This window comes from Eptatretus burgeri, chromosome 3 (genome assembly GCF_056783735.1).
Source record: "Eptatretus burgeri isolate ZD-2024b chromosome 3, Ebu_testis_v1, whole genome shotgun sequence".
NCBI classification, from domain to species: Eukaryota; Metazoa; Chordata; class Myxini; order Myxiniformes; family Myxinidae; genus Eptatretus; species Eptatretus burgeri.
In genome coordinates, this window is record NC_140963.1 from 139,151,897 (window position 1) to 139,179,259 (window position 27,363).

Genomic DNA, 27,363 nt, shown 5'->3' on the forward strand with positions numbered 1-27,363 from the left:
ATACATATACATATACATATACATACACATACTCACACACACCTGAAAAACAAAGACCTACTCACATATCTCACCTGTGAAAGGAGGGAACAGCCAATTAGCTATCACCTCATCAATTAAACCCAGGTGGTTCGGATTACATAAATAAATCGACTCCTCCTATGCTGTTCCAGCTGAAAAAGGCTGTATAAAGCAACCATGAAAGGCGACCCAAGGTAAGCCCCTTTGCTCTTTCAAGCCCTTACCAGAGTTCCTCCACAGTTGTGAAGACATTTACAAGGTGTGTCAATAAAAGGTTCACCACTTCAAAACTTTATTAACCAAAACTTTGAGTAATAAAACAAAAAATTATCTCGGAAAAGGAAAACAAATCATGGAGAAATGAAACTCATTAAGCGTTCATGTGCTTATTGTTGCAGTGTTCGATGTGAGTACCCCCCACACACACAACATGCACTCAACATGGTTTTTGCGACTGTGCTTGAAAAAACACGAATTGTGAAGTTTTCAATGACGTTTCTGGAAGTTTTAATGGTTACTGTCTGCATATAAGCCTCAACTGCTGCCTTCAGATCATGTTGAGATCTGGGGTGTTCCTTGTACACGTTATCCTTTCAAACTCCCCAGAGGAAAAAATCCAGCGGATTGAGGTCGGGGCTGTGTGGAGACCATTCATTTTCCATACGCAAACTGAGACCTCCTTGTCCCAATTTTTGATGCAGAAAGGCAATCCTTTCTTCGGCTGTATGTGGGGTAGCACCTTCTTGCATGAACCACTGTCACCGGAGGGCTGCAGTTCTCATCGATTGCTTCAAGTCTTCGTAAAATGCATTGACAATTATTGACCAGTATCATTCTTGATTGATGGTAACCATTCTTCCGATTTTGTCTTCAAACCAATCCGGCCCAAACACACCTCTGTAGCTGACAGCCACTAAAGCAGTGAATTTCCGACACTTAAAGCGACTTCTCTTCAACCTCATCTGGGCGTTGACTTCCCCAGAAAATGTTGTTACAGGAATTGACAGCACCATTGACGTGAAAGTGTGCCTCATCAGGAAACCCCACATCGCAAATCCAGTTTGGGGTTTGCCTCCATCTTCTGCTGCACCATCTCACACATAGGCGACTCGTGTTGCTTTATCTCCATCGGTTAATTTATGGGCTATTGTGATGTGGTCAGGAAAGAGGTTTAAATCTTGTTTCATTATTTTTCTGATACTGCTGGGAGTGAGACCCAGTTCAGCCGATCTTTGGCGATGTGATTTCTTCAGATTTGCGTGACTGACTCACGAACTCGTTCCACGTTTCCTTCACATCGTACACTTCTTGGGCAACCGGACCTTCCCTTGTCAATGTTAATAATCGTCCCTTCACTTTTGAACTTTTTCACAAGTTTCCAAATGGCTGGCTTGCTTGGTTTGTTTCTGGGATGCCCTCCATATTCAGTACATGACCTCGTTTGGACCAGTACATGAGACCAATTGATTTGGTCTCAAAATACCACTTGATAATGTTTACTCTTTGCTCTGGAGAAAACGTCATTTTTTTCCATGGAATACTTTGATTATGCTTGAACGACTTCTCCAAAGACCATTGATCACTACTCAAAAACAAAACAAATTAAGGTCATGACTAAAAGTACAAACGTCATTTGAAGTGGTTAACCTTTTATTGACACACCCTGTATGTATAAAGCTCTTTCTCACCACTGAATGACTGATATTAAAGGTTGGTACTTTCCGGGTGATGTGGAAAGCTGAAATTTTACGTGCCAATGGACATCGGAGGCAGTACACCAGAAATTTTTTTTGAAGTGTTGGACAACCTCCATAAATGAAAATATAAATAAATGAAAAAAAATGAAAAAAATGCAGGTGAGTGACCCGAGACAATGGGGAAACACGGTTCGTATGCTTGCAGGATGTGCAAACACCCCCCCCCACCCCCCCGTTAGTAATATATAAAGCAATTTCTAACCACTGACTCACTCACTGATATTAAAGATCGGTACCTTCCGGGTGACGTAGAAACCTGAAATTTTGTGTGCCGATGGACATCGAAGCCAGTACACCGTTTAAAATAAATAAATAAATAAATCACAGAATCTCAGACAACATCCATCAATGAAAATATAAATAAATTTTTAAAATAAATGAAAAAATGCAGGTGAGTGACTCGAGACAATGGGGAAGTGTGGTAATTTTGTGTTGACAGACATCGAAGCTGATACACCAGGAAAAATCACAGAACCATCGGAAAGCATCCGTAAATGAAAATATAAATAAATGGAAAAAAATGAAAAAAAAAATGAAAAATCAAATGCAGGTGAGCAACCCGAGACAATGGGGAAACATGATTTGTGTACTTACTCAATGTGAAAGCACACCCCACTGGTATATAAATATATTTATACTCGCGATACCCGTGCACATGCACGGGATAGCAGTACAACATAGCTGGTAGCAGACGACAGACCGTACACGGGGAATGACAAAAATACGCATTGTGCAAAATGCAAGTGGTACTATGGAACGCCAAGACTTCCCAAACATTGTCGGCATGTCCACGAAGTGCCACAGCAATTTCATAGGGATCGTGTGACGGCGAGCCGAGTTTTTAGTGTGCAAGCTTGGTAATATATATATATATATATATATATATATATATATATATATATATATATATATATATACATATATATATATATATATATATATACATATATATATATATATATATGTACATATATGTATACGTATATATATATTTTCAACATTGTAGAATAATAGTGAAGACATCAAAACTCTTAAATAACACACATGGAATTATGTTGTAACCAGAAAAAGTGTTAAACGAATCAAAGGATATTTTATATTTTATATTCGTAAAAGTGGCCACCCTTTGCCTTGATGACAGCTTTGCACACTCTTGGCATTCTCTCAACCAGCTTCATGAGGTAGACACCTGGAATGCTTTTCCAACAGTCTTGAAGGAGTTCCCACATGTGTTGAAAACTTTTTGGCTGCATTTCCTTCACTCTGCAGTCCAACTCATCCCAAACTGTCTCAATTGGGTTTAGATCGGGTGATTGTGGAGGCCAGGTTATCTGATGCAGCACTCCATCACTCAACTTCTTGGTCAAATAGCCCTTACACAGCCTGGAGGTGTGTTTTTTAGGTCATTGTCCTTTTGAAAAACAAATGATGGTCAAACTTAGTGCAAACCAGATGGGATGGTGTATCTCTGCAGAATGCTGTGGTAGCCATGCTGGTTGAGTGTGCCAAAGCACCCCCACACCATCACACCTCCTCCTCCATGCTTCACAGTAGGAACCACACATGCAGAGATCGTCCGTTCATCTTTTCTGTGTCTCACAAAGACACGGCGGTCGGAACCAAAAATCTCAAATTTGGACTCATCAGACCAAAGGACAGATTTCCACCGGTGTAATGTCCATTGCTCGTGTTTCTTGGCCAAAGCAAGTCTCTTCTTATTATTGCTCTCCTTCAGTCATGGTTTCTTTGCAGCAATTCGATCATGATGGCCTGATTCACGCAGTCTCCTGTGAACAGTTGATGTTGAGATGTGTCTGTTACTTGAACTCTGTGAAGCATTTACTGGGGCTGCAATCTGAGGTGCAGTAAATTGGTGATTTCTGAGGCTGGTAACTCTAATAAACTTATCCTCTGCAGTAGAGGTAAGTCTGGGTCTTCCTCTCCTGTGGCGGTCCTCATGAGAGCCGGTTTCATCATAGCGCTTGATGGTTTTTGCGACTGTGCTTGAAGAAACTTTCAAGGTTCTTCAAATTTTCCAGATTGACCTTCATGTCTTAAAGTAATGATGGACTGTCATTTCTCTTTGCTTAGTCGACTTGTTCTTGACATAATATGGACGACTACAGCACAGACAAAATAATGGTCTTTTACCAAATCGGGCTATTTACTGCACACCAACCATACATTGTCACGACACAACTGATTGGCTCAAACACATAAAGAAGGAAAGAAATTCCACAAATTTGACTTTTACCAAGGCACACCTGTCCATGGTAAAGCTTTCCAGGTGATCACCTCATGAAGCTGGTTGAGAGAATGCCAAGAGTGTGCAAAGCTGTCATCAAGGCAAAGGGTGGCTTCTTTGAAGAATATAAAATATAAAATATAAAATATAATTTGATTTGTTTAACACTTTTTTGGTTACTACATAATTCCAAATGTGTTATTTCATAGCTTTGATGTCTTCACTATTATTCTGCAATGTAGAAAATAGTAAAAATATAGAAAAACCCTTGAATGAGTAAGTGTGTTTAAACTTTTCACTGACACTGTATAAATAAAGAAAGACCCACCCACATCTCTCACCTGTAAATGGAAGGAATAGCCAATCAGCTCTCACCTAATTGACTACACCCAGGTGGCTTGGATTATTTCAATGACTTACCCCTCCCATGCTCCGATAGCCAAAGTAGCTGCATAAAGCAACCCAAGAAGACTTACACAAGGTAAGTGCTAAACGCTGTTTCGAACCCTTCCCAGAGTTCCTCAACAACTATAAAGACATTCACACATAGAACATACACAACAATCCCAATGCTACACACTCCCCTCAGCTACCGGACTGGTTTCATCCCTTATTGGTGAATAATCATCGATAGCGCAGACAGCAACGCATACCAACGAGGCTCCCAAGCATGTTCCACATGTAAACGCTAAAGCAGTCAATTTATAAGTAAAGACCCACTTACGCAAGGTAAGTGCTTACGCAACTTAAGTTTGCACATGGTACATGCTTGGGAGCCTCATTGGTATGCATTGCTGTCTGCGCTATTGATGATTATTCACCAATAAGTGATGAAACCGGTCCGGTAGCTGAGGGGAGTGTGTAGCATTGGGATTATCATGTGTGTTCTACGTGTGAACGTCTTTATAGTTGTTGAGGAACTCGAGGAAGGGTTCGAAACAGCGTTTAACACTTCCATTTTGGTCAGTATTCTTGGGTTGCTTTATGCAGATGCTTTGGCTGGAGAAGCATGGGAGGGGTAAATTATATATATACATATATATGCAAATACATGTGCAGAGTGGCGACAAAGTCCTGATGCACGCAGTTAGAATTCAGTTAGAATTTATCTGTTTGCTTCCCTCCATTCTCCGCACAAATTTGAATTTTCTCCATGTTCTTCTGGACATCTTCTTCCATGTTGATGGTTGGAGGTCATAAAAACAGCCCCTGACAGCTATTTTGAGGTCTTCAACTGTTGTTCGGCGGAGATGAGAAATTTCCTCTTTCACAATGCCCCAAAGCGAGTTGTCACATGCTGTTAAGTCTGGACTTCGAGGAGGCCACACTCTCTCAGATCCACGTCTAATCCATCGTTCATTGAATTTGTCGAGATATTCTCTAACTGCGAGAGCCGAATGTGCTGGTGCTCCATCTTGTTGCAGGATAGCTGAAGATATCAAGATAGCTGAATCTTGACAGTTGAAGACCTCCAAACAGCTGTCAGAGGCTGCTTTTATGACCTCCAACCCTCAATATGGAAGATGTCCAGAAGAACATGGAGAAAAATTAAAATTTGTGCGGAGACTGGACGGAAGCAAATCGATAAATTGTAACTAATTTCTAACTGCATGCATCGGGACTTTGTGGCCACTCTGTATATGTATATTATATACATATACACCACCGGTCAAAAGTCTAAGAACACCCCCATTTTCCCAGTTTTTATTGAAATTTAAGCAGTTTAATGTTTCAATGTTTTCTGAAATTAAAGCAAAGAACAGATAAACAATTGAAGATAAAAAAGAAATCATGGAATCGTTTTGTTGCACAAAATTCAATCTAAATTTTTGACTCATCAAAGCAACCACCTTTTGCAGATATAACAGCCGAACATACTCGTGGCATTGTTTCTGCAATGGAAATCAAATATTGTTCGGAAACTTCTTCCCAACACTGTTGCAGAAGTTCCCACAGATGTGTTGCACTTGTCGGTTGCTTTGCTTTCACCCTTCTGTCCAGTTCATCCCAAACCAGCTCGATGGGGTTTAAGTCTGGAAACTGTGCTGGCCATTCCATGATTTGAAGTCTACTGTCTTGTTCTTTTCTTCTTAGGTAGTTCTAACATAGCCTGGAGGTATGTTTTTGGTCGTATCTTGCTGTCGGACGAACCCCTGACCAACAAGGCGTAGACCAGAGGGTATTGCGTGGCGCTGCAAAATGCTGTGGTAGCCCTTTTGATTCAGGGTGTCAGTCACTCTGTACAAGTCGCCGACTCTGGATCCAGCAAAAGATCCCCAGATCATCACGCTTCCTCCTCCATGTTTGACAGTTGGTGTCACACACTGAGGAACCATCCTTTCACCGACTCGACGGCGTACAAAAACAATGCGTGATGAACCGAAGATTTCAAATTTTGATTCATCGGTCCATAACACCTTCTTCCAGTTTTCAGTAGTCCACTGGGGGTGCTTCATGGCCCAAGCAAGCCTCTTTTTCTTATTTTGCCATCTTAGCAATGGAAAAATAAGCAATGCAACAACTATATATATATATATATATATATATATATATATATATATATATATATATATATGTATGTATATATATATATATGTATGTATATATATAAATATATATATATATATATGTATGTATATATATATATATATATATATATATATATATGTATGTATATATATATATATATATATACATATACATACATATATATATATATATATATATATATATATATACATACATACATATATATAGATTGTTACGGCTGTGTAAATTAGCAATACACCATAAAGGGTCCTCAGGTGAGATATATCGATAAGTTCATGTGTAGTTAGCCCAAACCTGTTGTTTAGAGGGAATATGTGTGATTCATCCAGGCTGCGACGCTTTGAGTTAGCCATTTTTCTTTCTCTATCGTTATTTTGGACCATAAAGCCGCCAACAACTCAAACACCACCACCTTCGCCTCTTTACCTCCACAACTCCATCCCGCAAACATCGCTTCACCGCCATTCCCAAACGACGCCTGCCAACCACCAAGCCACCACAGCAAACCCCCCCAACACCCTTCGCCTTTCACCTTCCACAACCAACCAAAATTCGTAACAATATATATATATATATATATATATATATATATGTATATATACAATATATATATACAGTATATATACACATATATATGCAAATACATGTGCATAGTGGCGACAAAGTGCCGATGCACGCAGTTAGAATTCAGGAAGAAAACTGGAAGAAGGTGTTATGGACCGATGAATCAAAATTTGAAATATATATATTTTGCCATCTTAGCAATTGCTTTTTTACTGCCACACGACCTGTCAAACCTGCAGCTCGAAGTCTTCTCTTCACAGTTGAAACTGAGACTTTCTTACTTCGAGCAATGTTAAGCTGTGCTTGAAGCTGCTGTCCTGTAAGCCGCCTATCACACAAGATGTTGACTCTCAGAAACTTGTCTTCTGATTGTGTTGTGGCTTTGGGTCTGCCAGACCTCTTCCTGTCAGAGTTTCCTCCAGTTTCCAATTCCAATAAAATTGACAAGAAGATAAAATACAGTATAGAAACTGTATTCACTGACACCTTGGCTTCCTTTGCAATTTCTCTCAAGGAAAGACCGACACTTTTAAGGGTTATTATGGTCTGTCTGTCTGTCTTCCTTTGTTAATTGTCTTTTTCTCACCATTATGATAGCAATATACTACTTCCTGCAGTGCAATATTATCCAAATGATGCTTCAGAGGGTGTGGCAACACAGTGTGTTCCAACACTGCTTTTATACAGACAGAGGGTTTGAAACTAATCAACAAAAGTTGGGACACCTGTAGGAATTGTTTGCATCAACTTTCAAGGCTTAATTTACTTCCATTGCTGCAGAACAGCTGCAGTTGCTCACCCATTATTTGTTCCCTGAAAAGGGCCTTTTTTAACAACTCTGAAATTCACATTATTTTTCAGTTTTTGGTCACCTAAACTTCTTTTTTTTAACCTCTGGCAGTTTACTGCTTCGCTTTGTACCATGTCAGGTTATTCACTGGACTTGAACTGCTTAAATTTCAGTAAAAACTGAAAAATGTGGGTGTTCTAAAACTTTGGACAGGTAGTGTGAATGTATATATATATATATATATATATATATACATATATATATATATATAAATATATATATATATATATATATATATATATATATATATATATATATATATATATATATATATATATATATATATATATATATATATAAACACAAACACACACACACGCTGGGTTGCCTAATCAAGGTGGGGATATTTGGACGTTAATACATATCTGGGATTTGAACTTGGGATCCCAATATCACGAACTATGTGCACATTTGGGAGCAATGATCAGCAAACGCATTTAAATCCTTCAGGAACGGTGTTGTTGGAACATCCCTAACCGCCTCGACCCCTCTGCCAAAGTACCTTGTCCTTTCGCTGCTGCAGACGGGCGAGCATGGCACGGAGCTTTCGGGCACTGGCCTCCTCCTCTTGCAGCTTTGCCGCCTCGGTCTCACTCTCTCCGCAAAGTAACGCTCTCTCCAACTCCAACTTTTTGATCAGGGTTCAAAAATGATCACATGACATTTTGATTATAAAGCATCAAAAATTGTCAAACACCGAGAGAAAAACTTCACAATTAAGAAGGGTTGAGAATTTCTAACTCTTCCTTTTGTTGTGCTAGCCAAACAGGTTACAGAATCTTACTACAGCATAATGGAGTAAACGTGGATTTCACCAAAAACTCCAAAATTGACAAGTGGTGGAAATAGCACCACCTATGGTTGTATCCGGTATTACAAATCGTCTTCCTATAGCTTCTGATATAGAGTATGACATGTGGTGATCGATAAAATTTCTTTTAAAAAATGACAAAAATTATACGAGTAAAGTGCATTTCCAAGACAGTGTCGCAGCACATTTCCCACCGAAGGTAGTCCAGGAAGGGTACTCTCGCCCAGAAGGTCCGGCGAGCGGGAATGCCCCCTCGTGTAAATAACGGAGCATCGTAATGTCAAATTAACTTACTTCTTGAGTCGTTTCCTCGAGCTGGCTGTCAATGTCCATTATCTTTTGTCGAAGTCCTTCAGCATCCACAATCTCATCTGTCTCCTGCTCACTTCCCTTCACTCTCCAGGCAGAATCCTGAATTTTACCATCTGGAGACTCTAATTGAGGCTGAGGTTGATAAAAAACAAAAACAAAAAAAAAAACAATCGTGTTTGTGTTACCATCATGGACTTTCGAGGAGGAGATGTACGAGTCGAAGGTTTGTGACAATGAGGAAAAAAAAAAAAGATTCCTGGAAGCACAGTTTATGGTCTGCAGAAATGCTATAAAGATTCTTTTACATTGTGAGTAGGGGTGGAAAGAAGTTTAAATATTAAGAATAAAATTGAGATAAGGATAAGAGATTGTAGGGAAGAAATTGAGGTGCAAGGAGTGGAAGGATGTTTGCAGGGAGGAAAGGGAAAGAACAATGTGGGGAGATAGGAGCAACAGGAATTTCTATTATGGTTCCCAGAGGGAGGCATTAAGTGTTTTGTCTTGGTGCCCATGGTGTCCCACTTTTTGACGCATAATTTTTCCATTATTTAATTGATTTTTTTTTTTTTCGCCCCCAATTTCCAATTTTTCTCCTCCATTTTCAAGTGTTTATTTCAATTATTTAATTGTTTGATGTTTCATTTTTTTTAATATTCATTTTTCTTTTTCATTATTTAATTTTAATCTTTATTATTTTTTCCAATTTCCAATTATTTATTTTTCCCATTATTTAATTTTGTAATGATTTTAATTCTCCCACTATTATGGTCCCCAGAGGGAGACTGTGTTTTTTTTTTTAGTCTTGTCCCACTTTTTGGAAAAAAAAAATACATTTGTTGTTATTATGAAGCAAAATTTCAAGTTCTGCCAATTGGCTAATATTACAAGTTGGCTCTACCGGGTATCATCAACGATCTATGCTTGGTGTTGGCTTAATGGTTAGAGTGGTAGGCTTGGGATCCTAGGATCCTGAGTTCAAATCCTGCTCGGCTGCTGAATTAATACCAGGTGGGCTTGACTCAGCCTGTCACCCTTCCAAGGTCGGCAAAATGAGTACCAGCTTGCTGGTATCTTGCGTTGTAGTGGCGACCCGTCAAGGATTGTGCCCAATAGCCCAGGAGACTGCTTAGGCAGCACCAACGCTCTGCACAGAGTATGGTCCCAATGGATGGATGGATGGATCAGCGATCTCCGATTGCAGCCCTCCAGTTAAAGAAGGGGTGGCAGGAGGAGGTCCGTAGCTTTCCGATTCTTGTACTTGTAATATTTTTATGGTCCCCGAATTCCACCGCCTCCCCACTCACCCCACCACACAGCCCAAAAATGGAAGAACACAGTATGTCCAGTTTCGTGATTTTGAGATACTGCGTTTTGCTTGTTCAATGCCCACCTCATGCGGAGTTACTGTGTTATTGAATCCACATATCCAGGGAACCACACTTTCTGAGAGCAATGGCTTATATGGAGAGGTGGAGGAGATACTGCATGCATATGCAATTTTATGTAAAAGCTGAAAGTGAACAAAAGTTTAAATACTGCACTGTGTTCTTCCATTTTTGAGCAGCATACTTGTCTGAAATAAAAAAAAAACTGTTTTCTCTTTCATAGTGTTAGTTACATCCCAACAAAGTGGCCACAAGGACACAGCATGGCAATCTACGAGATTGAGCATCGGTATTAGGAAGTGGTTCCATGTCGAGTTTGATTTCTGCCAAAGACCCTGGACGGGTCGCCATTGCGACACAGACCTTTCACATTGTAAAAGTATAAAGAACTGTCCATCTCCAAGGAAATGCTGGTGTTCTGAAGGTTGATCAAGGAACTTCTGAGATGACATTAAGGTTGAATTGAGTTGGGGGTGGGGTGGGTTAAGGAGAAGCAGAACAGGATGTTAATTGTTGGGGATGATGGGAGGGTAGAGAGAGGGTTTATACAAAGATCAATGTGAATCCTTCCCTAAAGTTAAATGCAAATATTAATATGCATTTCCGATTGCCAAATGTATAAATCAAATGAAACATCAAATTATAACTCACCAAGGGCGATGGAGACATGTTGGCTAAAGGGGACACTGCCCTGGGGGAGGGTGAACTGCTGCCTGGTCCGTGTTTGGAAATATCCTTTCCTTTTCCAGCAATAATGGCCAAAATATTATCCAGCCTTTCTTGTTCCTGAACGAGGACCCAGACGAGTACAATTAGACATTTCACTGATGTAAGGAGCGATAGATAGTTCATCAGGAAAATGAAATAATTGTGAAGTAATACAGATGAGCCTGAGGTGCATGTTCTGTACAAGAGGATGCTGGAAGGATAAAGGTCAGTTCATCCCACAATGGGTACAGCATTGGGACTGCCAAAGCTGGATCATTTGTCATTGCCTTCCCAGTGATCGGGCAGGAATTTTTAACTTGCTTAAGGTGCCGGCGATTGCTCGCATAAACTACGTTGAAAGGCACCGTGGGATCTTTGACAAACACCTCCTCAAAGCAGCAGACGAGACAACCGGCTTAACGTCCATCCGACGGACAGCACAGTTTGTGATGCAACATTCTAACGGTTTATAATCGGGCCGGGAATCAAACCCAGACTAGATAGTTCAAAGTTAAGTGCGTTACATCTGCACCGTCCTGTCACAATTAACAAATAGGAAAAAGAATAAAGAACTCGGCGATGGATAAAATAACCATTTATTTCATCCAAACTCCGAGGCAGGTGAACTCTTACCAGCCGATGCATCTCTTGCTCGTGAATTCTCTCCTCTCGCTGACGGCGATGGTATTCCCTTAGCTTGTCCTCGTCATCTCCAAGTTCTGTGATGCTTCCGCTTCGAACGCGCAACCCGATTCCCAAAGGTCCAAAATTTCCAGAATCACGAGACTCCTCATGAACTGCCCATCGCCTGGCAGTGCTTGGACTCAGTGACCCAGCACGAGGCCTATTCAATGCCAAATGCCCTTCGGTTAGACTTGGCACAGGAGGAAGTCCTTTTTGACCGACCGGAGTGGGGTTACGATTACCCCGTGGTTGTGGCCTCGGTGGACGGGAATCCAAAGGTCGTCCGTTGGCAGTGATTTGTAAACCATTAGGTGATCTCGGTGACTTGTCGTCTTCGGGTGGCATTGCAAGAGCAGGTGGCAAAGAAAGTGAGGGGCGGAGTAGTGAGCGAGGAAGTGATGGCGGTAAAAGGACTGCAGTAGAAGGGCTGCACGTCCCTACTGAAGCAGCTGTAATTTCTGAATTGATCAATTCACAACCTTTGCTTCGGGGAGCTGGTGTCGGAGCGTTATGAGATACATTTCCGGGTAACCGTGGACTCGAAGGAACATTCGAAGATTGCCTTGATGAAGTTGGTGTTGGACTCGGAGGACATTTTGAGTTACTGCTGGCCCCTTTGGAAACATCTGCTGCTGAGCCGGAAAGTTCCCCAATACGCAGTGGGAGAGGAGAATTATCAGTCTTAGCATTGACTCCGACTGCACTCTTGCAAAGTTCTTTGTAACCCGTCTCGAAGGAGGGCGTGGGCTCATGGTTGATTCCCTGTATTTCCCCGTTGACTTTCACCAGTGGAGGAGTGACGAAGCTCGAAGAACGAGAAGGAATCGGGGGAACGAATGTGTTGAGAGATGGCGAAATGTTCGAAATTGAGGCTGAAGCATGGGTAGTGGCGGTGCTGGGTGAGGAATCGGCAGTGGAAGTCGACCCTCGAGAAGTGTCACATGAAATGGAGGCCATGAAGTCAGAAACATCACGATCAATTGAGCGAGCCATGGCCAACCGCCTTGCCTGCGCTTCACCAGCCGGATCGTCCTGCACTGTAGAGCCTTTATCTGTGAACAGAACAGACAGAATTTAGATCACAGTGGCTAACGGAGGTGATCACAAGCACACAAAGCACACAAACTTCGCTCACCTGGAGCCTTGACCAAGCGAAGTTTACGTGCTTGTGCCGGGTGATTGAAACGGAAGAAATTGGCTTCGCCGAGGCACAACACGCAACCTGCACAGTGGGAAGAAACATCATTCCACATTTCATCGTCACACGGACACCTCATGCCTTTCAATGCTGTGATCACTCATGGATTCGTTTCGTCTTGAGGTTACAATTCACTGCACTCTCCCAATGTGCAGGAAAATGCCACTTACTGCTTTCCACGAGTCCTGTTTGATGTCAAATGCTGAAATGAACAGCATCTTAAGTCCGAGTCTCGGTTTGGTTTTTCATTTTAAAAGGAAACAAAGATCTCGAACCCATTTGAGAACATGTTTCCCCACTTTGATGATGGCCCATCACTCGAGGTGCAGCAACGATTAAACAGCAGCTTCGTCGATCTTCACCGAGTCGATCAAATGAGGATTCTTTCGGTCATAAGAGATCAATGTATTGAAAGTACATCATAGCATGGTCAGGATCTAAAATATATCCAATCACTGAAACCCCTTTGGCATGGTCTACACCGCCAAGGGGGTTCAGCGAGTTGCATCGAAGAGTTGGATGTCAAACCGAAAGCACTCTTGGATGTTTTTTTGCCATGTAGAGTCGTTCCTTTGTATGTGCTGGTGAGAGAAAAGACTTCACTCATCGCCGCCGTGGTGATGCCCACTCTACGGTGTACAACCTTATTCTACATTGATCAGCATCCTCCTCTCCATCCCAACTTGTACTTTCATTCCGTGTTAATCTAAAGCTTCATAGAGCAGCACCTGTTCATTTCATGAAACACTACTACTCCTAGTTTTAATGGTCCAAGTTAATCCCACCCTCTTTGTGAGGTTGATCGAGAGGAATTTGGCACAAGTCCTTCACAAACCAGCTGTCCGGACTTGACATTCGACTGGAGCTCGTTCGAGCGGGGATTTGGAATTTATCCGGGGTGCAGACAATGTCTCCCATTCCCTTAAAAACACAACTCCAGAAGACACGGTGGGATATATCAAGTCCACCGACCAATGCTTGCAGAGGGAACACACGGCGTAACGTCCATCTGAGGGACGGCGCACTGTGTGTTGCAACGTACTCTGCGAAGCACCGCTCTGACAGTTTATAGGTGTGGCAGGAATCTAACCCAGACTAGCCAGCTCAAATGTCCCGCGGTGCGTTTTTGAAGGGCCAGGACATTGTGTGCCTGTACCTGGCCAAATTACAAATTCCTGTCCCAACCAAAACATGCTGTAATGGATCGGCGACCTTGAGTGTCAAGATAACGATACCTTGTGTGAGAGTCGTCGGTCGGGAGACAATGTTGTTATCGACAGAACACAAGTTTCCACAGGGATAGAGAGTTAGCCTCTTGCTCCCCTCTGCGTCATTCTCAATGTAGCAGTGCTGCCCAGCGACCCCCGGGCCGTGCAGCGTCACGTCTGGTTCTGTCTGGCCTTCCCCCTCACGACCGAATGTTGTGCGACCTGTGAGATGGGGACGGATGAAAAAATGGCGTGCCCTTTGAATTGTGCTCCACAAATTCGTTTGTTTTGGCACATCGTGGACGAACGTCTTGGTTTTCACAACAGTTGGCAACAACAGTTGCGAGGAAAAACAACTTCATACGCATCAAAAAGTATGACTCGCACAACAGCAAATCACACAGCATCGCTCGATCTCAAGACGGACACACACAACAAAGGACAAAAACACATCCACACAAGTTTGGATCTGATATAACATAAAACAAATGAGTTGTGCGATTCAGACATGCTCGATCAAGGTCTCACAACGCCATTCTGCAACAAACCGCAACCACCGCACAGATGTTGCACAATTACAGGCCAAACCTTGAAGTTAAAGCAACAACATCATCATCATCATCATGATCATGATCATGATCATCATCATCATCATCATCATCATCATCATCATCATCATCATCATCATCACGGGCCCGCTTGTTACCTTCGCATTCTGCGAAAGGTTATGTTTTGGTCGGCGTGTATTTATTTATTTATTTGTAATCTTGTGATTCGTATAACTCAAAAAGTATTAAACCAAATTGTATGAAATTTGGTGGGATGATTGGTTATTAGCCAGGAAGCATTCGATTAGATTTTGGGATCGTTCGGGTCAAAGGTCAAGGTCACGAAAAGGTCAAAATCGTCTTTTTACGATAACACGGTCAATTTTTATTCAATTTGCATGCAACTAACGCCAAAATGTTCGGAATTCAACGCCTCATCTTGTGATATGCAGTATGACACAATGACGCCCATACTCTTGTTACCGGTTAGGGGTCAAAGGTCAGGGGGGTCACGACCTTGAAAAATATGCGGTTTTTGTCATAACGCGGTCAATTCTTGTCCGCTTTACATGAACCCAGCACCAAAATGTTCAGAATTTAATGCCCAATCTTGTGACACAATGACGTCATAACACATGTCACCGGCTGGGGTAAAATGTCGGGGGGGGGTCACGCCCTTGAAAAATATGCGGTTTTTGGAATAACTCAGTCAATTCTTATTCGATTTGCATGAAACCAGCATCAAACGAGATTACCTTCTCTTGTTGAAACGTTGTATTCACCGAGCTTGCGAGTGAAGACTCGCCAAAACGACGTGAGTTGATTGTTGTTTAGTCCGTAGCCCCCGAAAGTCGGGGGGGGGGTCATGACATTATAGATATGTGGTTTGTGTCATAAGACCATTCATATGAAACCAGTTCCCCACACTCATACCAAGAACAAAAAAAGTAGTGGCGGCGAAGGTATGCGCTCTATGAGTGCCCGTTCTAGTTATTACCTGGATCCAGAGGAACAAGAGTGACGGCAATGCTGTAGCGTCCACCACCCAGACTAACCAGGTGCGGTTTGTCCGTCTTCACGCGCACACCTTTCCCCTTTCCTGCCTCCACCACATCCACAGTGGCCCCCTGGGAGTACACAGAGACCGATGGACCGAGGTTGCAATGTCAATATTTTGCTTGGGACAACCCCCAATCACACCTTAACACCGGCAAAATAAACTCAGTTGTTGCAAAAGATCTGAATCCTGCAGAGGGGAGCAAAAAAAAAAAAAAATCCTGCTCAGGAGCTTTTTGTAACAAGCCAAGGGATTTCCAAGGCAGTGCCAGGTTGGCTGTGCTGGAGCAAATCTGGGAAACGGTAACGGGAGGAAACCCAAAGAAAACGAGAGTTCGGTGTGTTAAACCGATCGTCATTGCGCGTGTCGTGAACCAATGTTCATTCGTCCACAATTAGAATATGAAAGTGTCCCGCTGGTTATGTCATTTCTGGGGACGAGGAGAGCCCAGTGATGCAGTGCCCCCGATTGAACGACAGAAGAAAGTTGTCAGAGCGGGGGGAGTTTGTGCAGCCAAATGTGGAACCATGGATACGGGGACAAAACACGTGGGTTTGTAATGGAAAAAGTTTAAAATATCTCGAAGGAAACTGAGAAACAATCAGTGGAAAGGAATGACTTGCTTCGTCCTTCGCCAACGCCGTTGAAGTTGTCTGGGGGAAGTTGCTCCTCGTGGGATAGGCCAGATGTGTGCATGCTGCTCTCCTCTCAGCTGTCTGGCTGAGGTTCGAATGCTGACGCACCTATAAACCTCCATCCGAGCGTTTCACATGCAGGGAAAGGCATCGATGTGTGTGTGTGTGTGTGTGTGTGTGTGTGTGCCCGTCCATCCGAAGGACGTTTGGACGCCTCGTCTGCCAGCGCTTGTCCTCGGTGGTCGGCTGCGTGTCCCATCATCTGCCAGCATCAGTTGATGAATGTTAACTATCCGATGATGTGTTTCGTGAAGAGTTGGCAAGCTTTCCCGCTTACTCTGAACACCTACAAATTTGTGCCAAAATCACCTTCGGTCGAACGTCAGGCTTGGTCAGTCCAGTCATGGAAGATGATCAAAAATGTTGTCTGGCCCACCCCCCCCCCAAGAAAATGGAAAAAAAATTGGGGCTGTTTGGGTAGTAGTAGTAGTCTTAGTAGGAGTAGTACAAGCCTGGTGTTGGCTTAGTGGTTCGGGTGGCGGCTTGGGATCCTAGGGTCCTGAGTTCCAGCCCCGTCGGCCGCTGAATCTCTACACCAGGGGGTTGACTCAGCCTGTCATCCTTCCGAGGTCGGCGTAAGGAAAATTAATGAAACCATTTTTTTTATATTTATATATATATATTTTTTTTAAACCAAATATGAATTTAAAATAAATCATTAAAAATCAATTTAAATATTTTTTAAAAATAAATAAATTAATTTTAAAAATAAATAATTAATAATTAAAATTCATATTTTTAAACTCACAAAACTGTCTCATAAATAAACTCATCAAGCAAGTGAAGCTTTCCACAAAGTGTGCTCGGCCTCCTCGGTGTCGGAGTTTCTCGAGACTTGTTATTACGTAACAGAGCGTTGGGCGCTTTGAGCGTCTTCATGAGGTTAAAATGAGAAATGAAACATCAAGAAAGCTCAACTTCATCATCCATCATCATCATCATCATCAACATCATCAACATCATCAACATCATCATCATCATCATCAACATCATCATCATCAACATCATCAACATCAACATCAACATCATCATCATCATCATCATCAACATCATCAACATCATCATCATCATCATCAACACCATCATCATCATCAACATCATCATCATCATCAACATCATCAACATCATCAACATCAACATCATCATCATCATCAACATCATCAACATCAACATCATCTGTACTGTGTACAAGCCACGTGAGCTTGAGAAATCCCAAGTGAGAATGGGAATTCGTGTCCATTTTGGAATCGGGAGGGGGGTTTCGGAGGAAGCTGAACATTTACCTGAACGAGCATCATCGATCAGAAGATATGATCCTTCTGTATCACACCTGCTCCACCCTTACCTGCGCACACACACGCACACACACACACACACACACACACACACACACACACACACACACACACACACACACACACACACACACACGTGGAATCAATTACAGACCCAAATAACCACATCCAATGAAACAGGTAACAAAGGAGAAGCAAAATTTCTGGCATTTGTGTCGTCGTGTCCAAGAAGGGCCAAGGTTTGGACCCAGGATCCCTCTTCTGTTACCCAGACAGTGAAAAGCTGACATACTTGACAATGAGGCCGCAGGCATTGGAGAGCCACAGCTGCTGGCCAGGCCCTCTAAATCTTACAAACGGAACCGGACTGAGGGTTCGGGGCCTCTCTGATGTTTGGCTTCAAAGGGAATCCATGAGATCCATTGGGGGATAAAGTTCATTTGTTTGCTTCCCTGTTTGATTCACAAAGGCACTGGCATGCTCTCATGGACTGTCACATGCTATTGTGTGTAATAATTATGTGTCGTCCCATCTTAACACATGTTATGTATCATGTACCCTCATATATTTACCTCCTCCACCGAACGTGGACGGAGGTTATGTTTTCACCCCTGTTTGTCTGTCTGTCTGTCTGTCTGTCTGTCTGTCTGTCTGTGAGCAGGATATCTCAAAAGGTTGTGGACGGATTATAACAAGACTTGGTGGATGAGTTGGGGAGACGACAAGAACAAGCTGAATAGATTTTGGTGTGTGACAAGGACGAATGGTCCGAATCCAGATCCAACCTATCAGTGGGATACAAAACATAAACTGTTCAGCCTGGCGGAGGGATGCACCCGACCGAGTGCCGTTCGAGTATCAACTGCAATCACCTATGTGTTGTCACACGCTACGGCATGATATTGCATGTTATTGTGTGCCATCACGGGCTCTACTAAGTTGTCATACACCGTGACATGCGATCATGTTATCACAAGCTGGCGCGGATTATCACATGGTATCCCGTGTTATTACATGTCAACATACACCATCATATGTCATCCTCACTCCAGTAACAGAAATACAGCCAATGGGTATACAGCAGTGTGGTTTAGTCAGGGCAGTTGTCCAGCCAATGGGTGTACAGCAATGTGGTTTAGTCAGGGCAGCTGTCCAGGCAATGGGTGTACAGCAATGTGGTTTAGTCAGGGCAGCTGTCCAGCCAATGGGTGTACAGCTGTGTGGTTTAGTCAGGGCAGTTGTCCAGGCAATGGGTGTACAGCTGTGTGGTTTAGTCAGGGCAGTTGTCCAGCCAATGGGTGTACAGCTGTGTGGTTTAGTCAGGGCAGTTGTCCAGCCAATGGGTGTACAGCTGTGTGGTTTAGTCAGGGCAGTTGTCCAGGCAATGGGTGTACAGCTGTGTGGTTTAGTCAGGGCAGTTGTCCAGCCAATGGGTGTACAGCTGTGTGGTTTAGTCAGGGCAGTTGTCCAGCCAATGGGTGTACAGCTGTGTGGTTTAGTCAGGGCAGTTGTCCAGGCAATGGGTGTACAGCTGTGTGGTTTAGTCAGGGCAGCTGTCCAGGCAATGGGTGTACAGCAATGTGGTTTAGTCAGGGCAGTTGTCCAGCCAATAGGTGTACAGCTGTGTGGTTTAGTCAGGGCAGTTGTCCAGGCAATGGGTGTACAGCTGTGTGGTTTAGTCAGGGCAGTTGTCCAGCCAATGGGTGTACAGCTGTGTGGTTTAGTCAGGGCAGTTGTCCAGCCAATGGGTGTACAGCTGTGTGGTTTAGTCAGGGCAGTTGTCCAGGCAATGGGTGTACAGCTGTGTGGTTTAGTCAGGGCAGTTGTCCAGCCAATGGGTGTACAGCTGTGTGGTTTAGTCAGGGCAGTTGTCCAGCCAATGGGTGTACAGCTGTGTGGTTTAGTCAGGGCAGTTGTCCAGCCAATGGGTGTACAGCAGTGTGGTTTAGTCAGGGCAGTTGTCCAGCCAATAGGTGTACAGCTGTGTGGTTTAGTCAGGGCAGTTGTCCAGCCAATGGGTGTACAGCAATGTGGTTTAGTCAGGGCAGTTGTCCAGCCAATAGGTGTACAGCAGTGTGGTTTAGTCAGGGCAGCTGTCCAGCCAATGGGTGTACAGCTGTGTGGTTTAGTCAGGGCAGTTGTCCAGCCAATGGGTGTACAGCTGTGTGGTTTAGTCAGGGCAGTTGTCCAGGCAATGGGTGTACAGCTGTGTGGTTTAGTCAGGGCAGTTGTCCAGCCAATGGGTGTACAGCTGTGTGGTTTAGTCAGGGCAGTTGTCCAGGCAATGGGTGTACAGCTGTGTGGTTTAGTCAGGGCAGTTGTCCAGCCAATGGGTGTACAGCTGTGTGGTTTAGTCAGGGCAGTTGTCCAGCCAATGGGTGTACAGCTGTGTGGTTTAGTCAGGGCAGTTGTCCAGCCAATGGGTGTACAGCTGTGTGGTTTAGTCAGGGCAGTTGTCCAGCCAATGGGTGTACAGCTGTGTGGTTTAGTCAGGGCAGTTGTCCAGCCAATGGGTGTACAGCAATGTGGTTTAGTCAGGGCAGTTGTCCAGCCAATGGGTGTACAGCTGTGTGGTTTAGTCAGGGCAGTTGTCCAGCCAATGGGTATACAGCAGTGTGGTTTAGTCAGGGCAGTTGTCCAGGCAATGGGTGTACAGCAATGTGGTTTAGTCAGGGCAGTTGTCCAGCCAATGGGTGTACAGCTGTGTGGTTTAGTCAGGGCAGTTGTCCAGCCAATGGGTGTACAGCTGTGTGGTTTAGTCAGGGCAGTTGTCCAGCCAATGGGTATACAGCAGTGTGGTTTAGTCAGGGCAGTTGTCCAGCCAATGGGTGTACAGCTGTGTGGTTTAGTCAGGGCAGTTGTCCAGCCAATGGGTGTACAGCTGTGTGGTTTAGTCAGGGCAGCTGAAGAGTACCTCATGGATAATGTGATATTTTCTAAGTCCAAAAGGGCATAACTCTGTGAAAAATTGATGAAACAACCTGAAACCCAAAACTTTTTGTGTAACTTATCACAATAAAGCCACGTACCAATTTTCAGGTGAACATGTTGAAGGGTATGGGGGTGGGGGGGAGTCTGAAAAACCAAGGTGGGACGGATGGACAGAAGGACAGATGAACAGACGGAGAGCAAACCTATAGTCCCCTCTGGTGAAAGCAGTAGGGAACGAATAAATGAGTGAAAGTGAGCAATGGTTCTGGATTTAGACAGTTTCAATTGGAAGAGGTTTGTTGCTGGACCGCATGCGATACATGGGGGGGGGGGGAGGGCGTACAAAGCACGGAAAGGGCAGAGAGTGCAAGACCAGAAAGGAGGCGGAAGACAGAGAGATCACCGACCTGTCGGTGATGGTGGAGTGATAAACCCATTGACTCAGCTTTATCGTGGGAGATTCCAACAATATTCAAGGCCTTGGTTTCCACGGTGTCAAGCTGAGCAAGATGTGAGGCAGGGGAGCCAGCTCAGAGGGGAGAGCAGTACTCCATCAAGCTGCGGATGAAGGCCTTGTAGGTGGATAGGAGCTCAGGTGTAGTAGTATAACTCAGGTTAATGGGGGTAGAAAAATATTTTTTTCTGCCTGGCCTAGTTTTCCCCTCCTGCATTGTCCTGTGAAGAGGTTTCTGTGTTTCAGAATTAGGTGAATGTTTTTCCAGTTTTTTCTCTTCTTCTTTTTCTCTGTAGCTTGCATATTTAAGAGAAATTTCAATAATAATAATAATAATAATAATAATAATAATAATAATAACAATAAACAATTGAGAAAAAAAGGAAATAAAAATCATTATTGTTACTCCCGCCACCGAAAGTGAAGGGGGTTATGTTTTCACCCCTTTCTGTCTGTTTGTTTGTGTACAGGATATCTCAAAAAGTTGTGGACAGATTCGGACGAAACTTGGTCGAGCGGGTGGGTGTGTGGCAAGGACGAATTGATTCAATGTTGGTGAAGATCCGAATTCAGATCTGGATACGAGACTTATGTAATTTTTAAAGTGATTCTTCCCCATTGAGAGATCGGGGCAAAAACAAGAGTATTGTATAGCATGATATTTCAAACATGTTTTGGGCCTGATATGTTCGAATGTATCAGGTATTACGTGGTGGAGGTATACGCTCTACCGAGTGCCCTTCTAGTTATATTAGTATTACCCTCGCCAGAGGATAGAGCATTGCATTTGAGTCCATTTGTTTGTTTGTCCACACAGAATGGTCGTATGTGTATTAATTATATTCGACCCTTTAGAACCCCAAGACCCTTTAAAACACCTGAAAACCCCTCAGAACCTTCACAATCCTGAGACCCATTTAAGACCATGAAGACCGAAGATAGACCCTATGACCCCTAAAACTCCCAAGACCCTGTGAGATGCTTTCGACCCTTTATAACCCAAAGACCATTTAAGACCCTTTCATACCCCAAAGACCCTCAGACTCCCTTCAACCCTTTCAACCTTCACACCTTTCATGCCTTTTGATACTGTCGACCTCTTTGACCTTTCAACCTTTTAAGACCCTTTAGACACTTTAGACCATTTGATCTTTACGATTTTTCAGACCTTTGACCTTTACACATTTACATACGAGACCATTTAGACCTTTAATTTGCAATCAACGACCTTTCATTGAGTACATCGTTCCATTTATTTGCTCCACAAAATACATCACAAAAGACAAGTCCTGGTGAGGGTCTGCAATCTCCGATTGTTCTTTCCTATTATCATTGCACTCGAGTGTCCTTCTTTGGAAAAATAAATTATAGAACAGATTTATTTAATGAGGATATTTTGAGAAAAGTAAACTGTTATAATAATAATAATAATAATTAACGGTCATGTGATCAGGTTCAAAGAGCCAAGCTGGGTTTAACAGGGGGTTGGGGGTGAATGGGGAGAGCCAACTACACAAACACGAACGTAATAATTATAAAATAATGGTGGGAGATATTAAAACGTGTTTATTTTGGATTGTTTCTGGTGTAACTTTCTATAAATTGTAACAAGAATTCCATAATGCCATAAATCATGAAAAGCACGTTAATAGTTGCCCGAGTTATGGCAAAGGAATCAAAACCTGGCACAAAACGAATGAAAACAACGACGGGGGCGACGAGGGGGGGAATGAGGGGGAATGTTCTAGATGTACGAGAAACTGTTACAGTAAATGTGTTTGATTTTTTTTTCTCGAAGAAATGGGGAGAGGGAAGGAGTACTGGATACATGTGTGCCTTAATAAGAGTCATTAACAGAACCTTAGACAAATTGAAATGGCCAAAAAGCATCCGTTGTAAGGCGGAATAATCTGCGTTTGTTCTTGTAAGATTTGACACTTGTATCCGCTTACAAACTTCCCATTGGTATTAAGGACGAGGAAAGTTTACAACTTGTTTCGATAACTGCTTTGGGTTCGTCCAAAACATCATGAAGGACACGCGTGGCTCGATGTAGGGGGGTTTGAGAGATATGTGGAAAACAAGAGGCAGGATTGCTTTGCAATGCACGTCCCCTACCACCGATGTGATATTTTCTAAGTCCAAAAAAGGCATAACTGTAAAAAAATGGACGAAACTCCTTGAAACTCAAACTTTGTTTTGAAACTTATGATAACAGAGCCGCGTACAGCGTCTTCAGAAAGTATTCACAGCCCTCAACTTTTGTCATATTTTGTTGTTAAAGTCTGAATTTAAAATGGATTGAATTGAGATTATTTTTTTGTCACCGATCTACACAAAATACCCCATAATGACAAAGGGAAAACATGTTTTTAGCAATTTTACAGATTACTTAAAAATGAAAAGATGAAATTTCGTGCGTCAATAAGTATTCAACCCCTTTGCTTTGACACTCCACATTGAGCTCAGGTACATCCAATTTCCTTTGATCATCCTTGAGATTTCTCTGCAACTTGATTGGAGTCCACCTGTGGCCAATTCAATCGATTGGCATGATTTAGGAGGAAAACAAACCTTTCTATACAAGGTCCCACAGTTGACGGTGCATGTCAAAGCAGAAACTCCACCATGAAGTCCAAGGAGCTGTCCATAGAACTCCGAGATAGAAATGTGAGGTGACATAGATCTGGGGAAGGGTATAAAACAATTTATAGAGTGTTGAAAGTTTGCAAGAGCACAGTGAGCTCCATCATTAGGAAGTGGCCACTTTCAGTGGCAGCGACTGGGAGACTTTTTAAGGACAGAAGGAACAATTAATGGAGCCAAACACAGACAACTCCTTGAGACGAACCTGCTTCAGAGCGCAAAAGACCTCAGACTGCGTTTTGAAGATTTACGTTCCAACAGGGCAATGACCCCAAGCACACAGCCAAAGCAACACTGGAACGGTTTCAGAACAAGAAAGTGAAAGTCCTTGAGTGGCCCAGCCAAAGCCGAGACTTCAATTCCATTGAGAATCTGTGGAAAGACTTGAAGATTGATGTTCACCGACGTTCCCCATCCAACTTGACAGAGCTTGAGCAAATCTGCAAGGAAGAATGGGAGAAAAATCCCCAAATTCAGATGTTCAAAGCTAATACAGACATCCCCAAGAACACTCGAAGCTGAAATGGCTTTGTGCTTCTACAAAGTACTGACTCAGGGGGTTGAACACTTATCGACGTAAGACATTTCAGCTTTTCATTTTTCATCAACTTGTAAAAATTTCTAAAAACATGTTTTCACTTTGTCATTATGGGGTATTTTGTGGAGATGAGTGACAATTTTTTTTAACTATATCCAATTTTAAATTCACGCTGTAACACAACAAAATGTGAAAAAAAAATTGAGGGGCGGGAATATTTTCTGAAGGCACTGTTCCAAATTTCACTTGAATATGTGAAGGAGTATGGGAAAAATGTCTGAAAAACCACAGGTGAGACGAACGGATGGACGGACGGAGAGCAAACCTTCAGTCCCCTCCGGTGAAACCGGTAGGGAACCGGTAACGAAAACAAATAAATAAATAAAAGTTCCCTAACAAGGATTTTGTCATGCAGCATTAAAACAGTAAATCTGATTATTTTTCGATCATGTTGTTGATTTTATTTTTTAAATGTCATCATGCAGTAAACAGCCAATGGGCTGGCGAGATAGACTAGAGCCATAGACGTATGCACACTCTCCATCGGGTGTTTAGCCAGAGTTTAAATCCCGATCCAGCTGTAAACTGCCACACTGGTGTTTTGCAGACAGGACAAAGCACCGATGTGTGTGTGTGTGTGTGTGTGTGTGTGTGTGCCCCATCCTTCAGAAGGACGTTAAGCTGGAGGACCCCTGTGCCAACACCAGTTGCTGCTAAATGTTGAAGAACCCTCAATGTCTCAGGAAGAGTAGGCGAGCTATCGCCGGCACCCTGAAGAAATTACGAATACCTGCCCAAATCACCTACGGTAGTAGTAAAAGTGAGAATCTGATACACATTCAACTAAACGGCAAGGATAACACCGTAACATTGTCATGAAAGAGAATAATAACAATCGCAATGAGAACGTTAATATTCGAAGTTCATACAAGTTGCTCGTGGTTCGCCCCAGAGATGGTTTAAGACCGAGGAGGGGGCGTTTTGAAGAAGGGCCAAAATCGTCATCTTTTCCCAGCTTCGCCCACACCGCTGGCTACGCTTTTCAGACAGAACGGACCTTTGTCTAAGTCTGCGCAGGCATTCCAATGCTCCAAACACCAACAGGGCGGGCCTGAACGGCACTAGGCCCAAACACAGACCTTCGCTGTACGGTTAAACAGGCCTAGTCGTGCTGGCAGTGCCTCAGACATCCCGTTAACCTCACACAAGGCTGGCTCTGTGGGTCATTCAGAAATGGCTTTTTCTCTTTGGGAACTTTATTTTTGAGGTGGATGAACCAAACACCTTCATTAAAGCACTCTGTGCAGGTAAAAACACTGAACAATTTGTCCTACAATGGGACATTCCATAGTATGGTCATTTTGTGGGTAACCTATACATGTCAAATTATATCTTTATGAAATCCACGAGAGCGAGCCTAATGGAGAAGACACTTGTGAATGAAACGCAACTTTACAAGATCAGGACCAGCCTTGGTGGAATAAGGGTTCGAGTGTCCGCTCTGATTCTGGGAGATCAGTGGTTCGAACCTCGACCTAGTCACACCAAAAACTTGACGAATTGTACGTGCTGCTTCCTTGCTTGACGCTCACCATTGAACAGGATAGAGCACGGATGAACAACCATAAGTTTGTAATAATAGTGCAGTTTTTGATGGGTCACAATTCCTTGTAAAGGGAACTCGTGTTATGATAACTTGTCTTGGCACGAAAGGAAATTCTGCATGTGTAAAGAATTGACGGCCCCCAAATCGAACACATCAGCGTGCATGTGGATGGAAGATATGACTTTTTAGGAACAAAAATAGAGGCAAACACAAAGCATTGAGACCCTGACATGCTGCGTCTCCCCCGCTCCCCTTTTCCGAATCCCACCAGCCCCCACAACAGTTCTTCATATTGTGGGAGTACCACATATGGTGATGACTGAAGATCAAAAACGTACATGCTGATGAAGCGGAAACCTGTCCAAGGTAAATTCTCAGCTGCAGTGTTTCTCACAGGTGTTTCACCTGCCAAATGGTTGCGTGCATTAACCAGATGCTTTTACAGATTGTAGCTTATATCATGAAGCACAATCCATACCCATATGGGCAAACTATATATATATATATATATATATATATATATATATATATATATATATATATATATATATATATATATATAACACATCCCCAGCGACAGTTCAAGTTAATCTGTGAATTTAAATTGTTTCATGGACTTCAAAAAAGGTTCAATGTGTTGTACTGTTTGTTTCACTCATAACCAAAGCTCTGAACTAAGAACACCACCCACCACCAAATGGTGATGCAATATCGGGCAGTGAGATAAGGGAGCAATTGGTCGTCCTGTTTGCCAAAAAATTGCTCCACAGAATTGGTCACTTCGACCTCAATTTTCGGCATCTGAGGCCGCAACCACATGGCCCATGGTACATCCCACCCAAAGTTTTTCTCCACCCCAACGATGGAGTGTGCCGCAAAAATGATGTGGCCGTGCATAAGGAACAGATTGAGATATTCATATATATATATATATATATATATATATATATATATATATATATATATATATATATATATATATATATATATATATATATATATATATATATATATATATATATATATGTTATCCTGATAAAAGACTGTGTGTGTGTGTGTGTGTGTGTGTGTGTGTGTGTGTGTGTGTGTGTGTGTGTGTGTGTGTGTGTGTGTGTGTGTGTGTGTGTGTGTGTGTGTGTGTGTGTGTGTGTGTGTGTGTGTGTGTGTGTGTTTCATCCCAACTTTTCAATTTCTAGGGACAACCATTATTCAAAGAAAGATGTAGGGATGGTTTCACGTGATCACTTTTTTGTGACCGTCCCTACCTTGTTTACATTATTTTTGGAGTAACATCCCGATA

General features: G+C 42.8%; 1 protein-coding gene across 7 annotated transcripts in view; it reads right to left on the reverse strand.

Annotated features, from left to right (window-relative positions):
- PHLDB1 (pleckstrin homology like domain family B member 1) overlaps positions 1-27,363 on the reverse strand; it is a 137,595-nt gene that overhangs the window by 28,480 nt on the left and 81,752 nt on the right. For 5 of the 7 annotated variants that reach the window (XM_085875868.1, XM_085875871.1, XM_085875870.1 and 2 more), the window contains exons 2-9: positions 17,877-17,938; positions 15,839-15,968; positions 14,321-14,515; positions 13,023-13,109; positions 11,837-12,939; positions 11,147-11,281; positions 9,093-9,242; positions 8,490-8,615 (exon numbers count right to left, since the gene is read on the reverse strand). In XM_085875868.1, the coding sequence (XP_085731994.1) occupies positions 8,490-8,615; positions 9,093-9,242; positions 11,147-11,281; positions 11,837-12,939; positions 13,023-13,109; positions 14,321-14,515; positions 15,839-15,968; positions 17,877-17,891 (1,941 nt within the window). In that variant the 5' untranslated portion in view covers positions 17,892-17,938. Of the gene's footprint in view, positions 1-8,489; positions 8,616-9,092; positions 9,243-11,146; positions 11,282-11,836; positions 12,940-13,022; positions 13,110-14,320; positions 14,516-15,838; positions 15,969-17,876; positions 17,939-23,847; positions 23,960-24,124; positions 24,360-27,363 lie in introns of all 7 variants that reach the window. The other 2 variants (XM_085875867.1, XM_085875873.1) reach the window with 2 other exon arrangements.